The 7,732-nt window shown below is 36.3% G+C and overlaps 1 protein-coding gene across 1 annotated transcript in view; it reads right to left on the bottom strand.

The window, feature by feature from the left end:
* LOC106950591 (tyrosinase-like) overlaps positions 1-4,809 on the bottom strand; it is an 8,994-nt gene extending 4,185 nt beyond the window's left edge. Inside the window, exons 1-4 of the mRNA XM_015037546.1 lie at positions 3,904-4,809; positions 2,843-3,059; positions 626-773; positions 357-538 (exon numbers count right to left, since the gene is read on the bottom strand). Coding sequence (XP_014893032.1) covers positions 357-538; positions 626-773; positions 2,843-3,059; positions 3,904-4,725 — 1,369 coding nt within the window. The 5' untranslated portion in view covers positions 4,726-4,809. The remainder of the gene's footprint in view (positions 1-356; positions 539-625; positions 774-2,842; positions 3,060-3,903) is intronic.
* Between the last annotated feature and the right edge of the window lie 2,923 nt (positions 4,810-7,732).

The raw sequence follows: 7,732 nt of genomic DNA, 5'->3' as shown, positions 1-7,732 counted from the left end.
TTTGTTCTTCTAAATATTTTCAAAAATTTTCAAATAACTCTTTATAATTTTTGGGTTCAAAAAAAAAAAAAAAAAAAAAAAAAAAAAAAAAAATATATATATATATATATATATATATATATATATATATATATATATATATATATATATATATATAAAATAATAATCATATTAATTTTGAGGAGTGTAGATACTTTTGAATTGCACTGTATATGTGTAAACTGATTCCTAAAACTAATTAATTCTGTAATATATTTACTAACTGTAGATGAAAATAGCTGGCATGACAGAATAAAATAAAATAAAAAAATAAAACACCGATAAAAACAATTTATTAAAATCTGAGAGGAACTTACTGGCATCCAACAAATAAGAGTACTCATATCCAAGGTCTTTGCTGGAAATAAAGTACTCTTTGTTTCTGTGCAGGGGTATAAACGGAGGCATGTGGTAATCACCGTTGTGCCCTATGGGAGCATTAGACTCCGGATACTGAGATGGAGATGGTCTGTGTCTCCTTAGCCACTGTTCATAGATACTTTAAAAGATAGAGAAAATGTAGAACCACTATTAACTGCAAAAATATGTGGTCTCAGTTTCAGGTCTGTGCGGATGCATTTCTTACCTGTCAACAAAAGCATGATGAAGCATAAATATGGGGTCATTTGCAGAGCCCTGCACAGAGGACATAGATCCATTCATGAACACATGCAGGGCAGCATGCATACCCAAACTAGAACTGCTTCCCAACCCAGTCTGAGGGTCCCCGGATCCTGCAGAAAGAGTAATATGGGTGACTGGCGCTAGCAAAGAAAACTAGAAAACCGCAAGCTTCCTTGTTGCATCATTATCAAATAGTGTTTTTTTCTTTTTTTTACATTTAGTTCTTGACTTTGGTAAAGAATCTTAACCACGGTCACTCAGAATATACAGTTAAAACTAATAGTTTTGAAACACTATGAAGACAAATTTTCTGTAATTTATCTTGTTTTGTTGCTGTTAAAATAATGGGTTCTTTATCATTTCAGCCAATATTGGTAAAGGACAGGTTTCACCATGGATACTGACATACTCATCAGTTTCAGCAGCTTCAATGCCTTGAACAGGTGCATGTCTCAAACCAAGCAGATTCTTCTCTGGGACACCAGTTTCTTTTGACTGACCAATGGCGTCAAACAAAGAAGCATTGTAAATGAGCTGCTAAACTATGTTAACTAAATTAACAGTTCACTAACAGTAAACTAAAAAAAAAAAATAATAATGTATCAGAAAAGTCTAGTTTCATTAATGACAGTGAGAAAAATATGTTGATGAGCCTCTGTCATACAGACACATTAGAAATATCTGATTTTAACTGCCCTATTTAACCGCTTTCAAGTATGCTCACACTTGAACGAGCTCATGGGAAACCCTCACATTATCTGTCACAACTTAAAATGGGATTAGTTCTAAAATGTTTGCTGAAGCGCAAGTAAAAAAGTCGGATTTGCAGCTTAGGCTCTCAACAGCCTTCTTAAATGAGCATGGTGATCCAAATACATTTCTTCCTCTTTTGCATTACTGTCAGCGAACATTGCCTAAATAAATGGCCACTCTTACTGAGTACATAAGCATATGACTATGATCTAATTTAGTAATACAAGTCATATAGGAATAGTAAAAAAACGTATGCAAGTTTTGCACAATTTTTTTGTATTGGGACTTACTAATAACAGGTTTGTACCATATTTTATAGTTACTTAGATCTAAATTTAAATATATAAAAACACATCAGCTTCTATATTTTTATTATTCACTTCTCAAAGTCAACTTGTAAAAGTCCACTACCTGATCCAACATGCTGCTTAAGAAACTTCATGAGCAACAACTCTAATGGTTTTCTGTTTACCTTCATCCATCTCACCTTATATTAACTCAATATCAATAAAACCAAACCATTCCATTAAGTCTTTGTTGATAATTCACATTTTAAGAAATCCTTAAGATTCCTTTCTCCTGTTTCTACAAGAAGCAGAATAAAGAAAACTGGACTGATGTCACGTTCTACAATAAGCACTATAAAATGCATGAAGTCTGCTTTGAAAACATTTAGAAATCCAATGAAGTTGTACATAACTTCCTGTTGACCTTTGGGGCTAAGACCATCTTATCTTTTAATCCTAGCGATGTCACAGATCAAGACTTTTTTTTATTTTTTTATTTTTTTTTTTTTACTTTTTTTGGCTCTTAAGCACTGTTATTGTCCAAGAAATATTTCTAATTCCAACTGATTGCAGGTCATTTTGAGCAATATGACTATCGTTAGGGCCACATGTGTTTCTTCAACCATCATGTGGGCAGCTTGTGTCTTAGGGTCACATGGGTGTCTCCCTCAGTCATAAAGTCAGATCCACTGGTCTAATGAAGATGTGGTAGGAGAGATGGAGGATTTTAAATAGCTCAGCAGCAGTGCTCCACTACACCATTTTTGCTTAATATAGGTGGTTAAAGGTTAACCACCTATATCAGATGCTTCAAAACAGAGAAAGTTAGATAACGTTCTCTGTTTTGAAGCAACTGATTATTTTATGCAGAATGGACTATCCTAGCTTTTTCTACTTCTCAAAACAGAATGGACATTTGCTTTTGCTTGGATGTTAAACACTTATAAAAATATCAAACTTTTCTTGTTTTTTTGTTTTTTTTCCAGTGAAGAGAAAGGTCCTTCACTGCTAAGAATGATGAGTAACCTTAAGAAGAGCTTGCACTGTATATAAAAGTATGACAGCAGGATATAGATAAACAGAGAAACAGCATAAGTCAGATTGGGTGTTGGTTTTTAGTCAGGCTCTGACTGGCTGACCTTCCAGGGTATTCCTGAAGCTCATGTTGGCGGTGCGGTCCATTGCTCCAGTGTCATAGTTTGGGAGGCTGAGTGTGAACTCCACATCTGCAGAAGTTGGCAATCTTTGCACAATATTTCGATCGTGGTTTCCAGGGTTACGGCGGAGGGGGCCTTCATTTCTGGCATCACAGAGAACACCCCTGTTACTGTACTCCTCGGACTGGGAGCACAGCACCTGTTGTTGCCGAGTACAGAAAGTTAAATTGTAAACACAAACCTTTATTAGTGAACTAAACATTACTTAATCCATAATTGAGGAATAAACAGGCGGGTTTGAAACACAAATATGAGTTTCTATCTTGTGCAAATGTCCTTTCTAGAAGATTTTCTTCTGAGTTTATTCCGTAAGCTCTTTCGTAAGTACACTTTTGAACTTTAAAAAAAAAAAAAGAAGAGAAACTAGCTGATTGGGATTACAAAATAAGGCTGGGTTAGTGTGAAAATCTCAATCATAACTTTGAAAGAAGGTGTTGCAGTTTTAAGATTTGTGTATTGATGGAAAAAGTTATTAAAGCAACTGGGGCCTATGTTAAAAAATAATTCCCCAGTAAATCAGCAGATGTAATGGTACAAATGCTCTACAAAATGTGCTTTTATGTTTATTTTGGGTCAGTTTACTTTGCCTTGGAACGTCTATGGATTCCATTTTTACCTCTTTTGTCTGTTATTGTTGACTTATAAAAAAAAAGTTAATCATAGTTGTTTCAAGATTTTACAAATCAAGCTATTTTTGTTTGAAATATTATGTTATTCACATGGTTGGGATATTTTTTTTCTTTTTGAAATGATAATTTCAGTTGACGAAAAAGCCAAAAAAGAGGAATTGTTCTTGTATTTCTTTTTCCCTCCTATTAGGGTAAAAATATATATATATTTTTTGAAAGAGGACTGAAGAGAGTTTCTGTTTGGCATGTATTTTAAATTTCTGTTTTGCTTGTTAGGTAAAAAAAAAGACAATCAATTATCTTTTCAAAAACATCTTTATATAAACAAAAGAAAAAAAGCACGCTTTACTTTACCTTCCAAGAGGAGAAGACAGAGCCTGGGCTGATAAGATTGAGGTCGTGGGGGCTCCGGGCCCCCATCAACTCATCAGTGCACACGTCACAGTCCTGTGCATCTCTCCAGTCCCAGTAGGGAATGGAGAAAGTCATGTCTCCTGTCAGCTTCCTGATCTCATGTTCCCAGTGCAGCAAGTAAACACGGTGCCATGGTGGGAATGCAGGAGCCCAGTGTCCAAAGTCCACATCTCTCCAGACATTCCCTGGCCCACCTAACAGCGCATTGCGAGACACATAGTAATGCATCCAGACAAACACATCATACACAGAAACATCAGCAAACATCGGATTGGAGCCATTCTCCATCTCCCTATAGGTCCCTGTTGCAACAACATAGTCCCTGCTGATCGTCTGCTTGGCAAGATTCAGGTAAGAAATGAGTCTGTTTCTCTCAGCCCTGGTCAGGTGGAATATGTTCCGCCTGAGGGACTCTCTTCTTTCGTTGCAGGTGTCCCCAAAGTAGCCAAACTTGCAGTCCCCACAGTTAAACCCCATAAAGTTCCCTGCACACTGACAAGTCCGGTTGTAGAAAACCAAAGGCCACTTCTCTCGATCGTCCAGTCCCGAGAAGGGGTACTGCGGTCCGTCGGGCTGCTCTGAGATCTCCACATCCTCACAGGAGCCCCTGCCTGACCTGGCTCCACAGGCTGAGCCGTCCCCCTCCCACACCGGACAGCACTCCTTGGTCCGCAGGGCTTGTTGCGTTACACAAAGGCGAGGGAACTGCTGATAGGTGGGCACCAAACAAAGGATGAAAATAATAACTTTTACCCCCCACATCTCAGCAGCAAAGCTTTTCCTTTCAGAGGCGAAGCAGACACTGAGAGACGAACCAAAAACTTCCACAGTGGGAAAGTGGGAGGAATTTTCACTGAAGTTTTTGAGACCCCACTCCCCCCCCCACCCTTCCACTGCTCTCTCAGTCACATGCTATAATACCCTCGAGCTTACGTCATGAGTGGTGCAAACAGCCTGAGAAGAACCTACACATGAACTAATGAACTAATCTTCATAGTTTAAGTCAAGTAAATGTATGTATATATAGTAGCAAGGCAGTTCAAAGTGCATTATATAAAATATAACACAATAACCAAACAAACATTACGTTTTGTCCAATTCCATCATCAAACTTAGCAAGAAAAAAATAATTAGCAATATACATCAAATATAAAATCAATGATCCAGTTATTAATAATAAAGGTCAACTCTTAATATGGGGCCAAGGTGATTTTAGCCTTGATTTAAAGGAATTCAGTGTTTCAGCTGTGTTTTGGACATTTCTGGATTTGTGGAGCATAAAAACTGAATGCTGCTCCTTTTTTACAGTTCAGATTTGTAATTGTGCGAAATATTTTCCTTTTTCCAGAGGTGTTATGTATGTAATAAGGCTGTTCTCGGGACAAGAACTGCAATTTAGCCATGGCTATAAATGCAAATGTATACAATATGTTTATTCTATATACTTGTCTAATTCCTATAGATTATTGAATTCAATCAAATTTACAGTGCCTTCAAATGTAGTTGCATCCCTTGTTTAGTCATGTTACCACAAACTTCATTGTCTCTGTGTTGGGAAATTCTATGCGATCGAGTAACCCAAATGTATGCATTGCTTTGAACTGGAAGGAAAATAATAAATAAGTGGTTTTCAAAATCTTTTATTGATAAAAACCTGAAATGTAAGAAAAGCATCTCCACATTTCCAGAATCAATAGCATGTGCTCTGGGGTTTATTTCCATTAGATACAAGGTTGAAGTTTTATATATACTGTATATTAAACACCCTTTTTGGTGGTATATTTACTAATTTTATGCTTCAGATTGTGTTGGCAGGAGCTTAATTCCCAATATATAGCCACACAGAACATCACTGTGTTTGCTGTGGTTGCTCTGTAAAACTCTCCATGACAGTAGTGGGACCACAGTTTTAAATTCTGCCACAAAAACCTCACTCTGTATGCATATTTAATTTTAACATTAACGTTAATGTTAAATTAATGCATTTTTTAGTTTCAATTAACTAACACATTTACAGGCAGTGCCTAAAGAATAATAATAATAATAATAATAATAATAATAATAATAATAATAATAATAATAACTCCACAACTTTCTTTTAAGGTTTTTAGCCCTCTAAAATGACCAAAAAACCTCGGTCCAATCCTCTACATTTTCTACATTCTTCAGAAACCACTTACTCTGTCGTCACATATCACAGATACGGGACTATTCACAGCAAAGACATGAAACAAAGTCCTCACTGAGAAGCAGCTGACTTACACACAATTGCTCTGAGCGGTTCTGTGCTTTGTGATGATTTCTAAGAAGAAAAACTCAAATATCTTAACATCACTGATGCTGTCTCGTGACATTTAGTACTCAACACAACAGCCATTGTTAAAAAGATCAGTCTGCATGAATTTGTTTATCATGATAACACAACACATCTGCTGCCAAGTGTTTGCCACAGGGGAGCAAGTATCCTACCACTAGTGGTAGGATACCACTAGGGGTATCCTACCCCTAGTATATATATATTTTTTTTTTTTTTTTCTCCAGCCTCCATCCTTCCCCTGGTAGCTGTTAAAAGAAAAACACTCATTAACTTGATTATACAGTGTTTATACACATCATGTTTTTCTCCTGCCAACAAGATGCAAATAAGCACCGTCGTGGGAAGAATTTGATGATAAACAAAAATAAAGAAGAAAAAAATAGGGAAAATATATCAATACATGCTCTGACTGTGATTACTCACCCTATATCCTCATATCTCCAAAGGCCTGACTGCATGTTGTGGGAGGGCCGACATTTTCTTGATTTAATAATGATTTACAGCATAATAGCAAAACAAAACGACAAGTTGAAAGACAATTGTTTAACCATATTTAGGTTAAACTGGTTTGGCTGAAAATAACTTTAAGCATTCTCATCTTGCCATAGCCTATTTTAGATTGTGTAAAAAGCATTACACACAAGTAAAGAAATATTGTAAATACATTTATAAAGACCTTACTGAGCCACTATAATTTCCAGAATGGTCTTGGTTGTCATATGAGTTAATAGTTTCTTTTTTATTAATTAATAGTTTCTTTTTACTTCTTGAAACACAAAGTACTTGTGTTTTGAGTTTCAAAGTCTCATTTTTACTTCCTGTTTTCCAACAGCAGAGGATGCTTATCCTAATGTTCACTAAAGTCTAACCCATCTATTTCTGTTTGTACATTCTTCAGAAATCTACTGACTCTGGTGATAATCAGCAGTATATTTCACAATTCACAGCAGAGACCTTATGCAGTGTCCTCGCTGAGAAGCAGCTGACTCAAAACCTTGCTCTGGGCAGTGCTTTGCTTTGTAAAGATTTCCAAGAACAAAAACAACTTGAATATCTTTAATTCACTGCTCGTCTCTCACATGACTCTCAACACTCACGACTGTAGCCAATTTCAACAAAACCTTGTGGTCCTCGGATTTGTTTAGCTTTATTATAGATCTGCTAGCAAGTGTTACAAAGGACGGCAAAGGTAGTCGATGAAAACCGGTGTCCTGCCACTAGAAGGCGCCATGCATCTATTTAAAGTGTATCATGCGTCCTGCACAAAGACCACAGGAGACAGGCACCAGCATAGCATGGATAAACTGGTATAGACAATAAGATAAAATAGAAAATCTGTTTTTTTTTTCTTTTATACAATTCCAATTACATGCAAGGCTGCCATATTACATTTTGATACTGTGATTGATGAGAAACCTCTGACTATACCCTATTTTATATATATATATATAA

Source organism: Poecilia latipinna, unplaced genomic scaffold, assembly GCF_001443285.1.
Source record: "Poecilia latipinna isolate Pla-1442-1.1 unplaced genomic scaffold, P_latipinna-1.0 Scaffold409, whole genome shotgun sequence".
In the NCBI taxonomy this organism is placed as follows: domain Eukaryota; kingdom Metazoa; phylum Chordata; class Actinopteri; order Cyprinodontiformes; family Poeciliidae; genus Poecilia; species Poecilia latipinna.
This window is presented reverse-complemented; position numbering and strand designations above follow the sequence as displayed.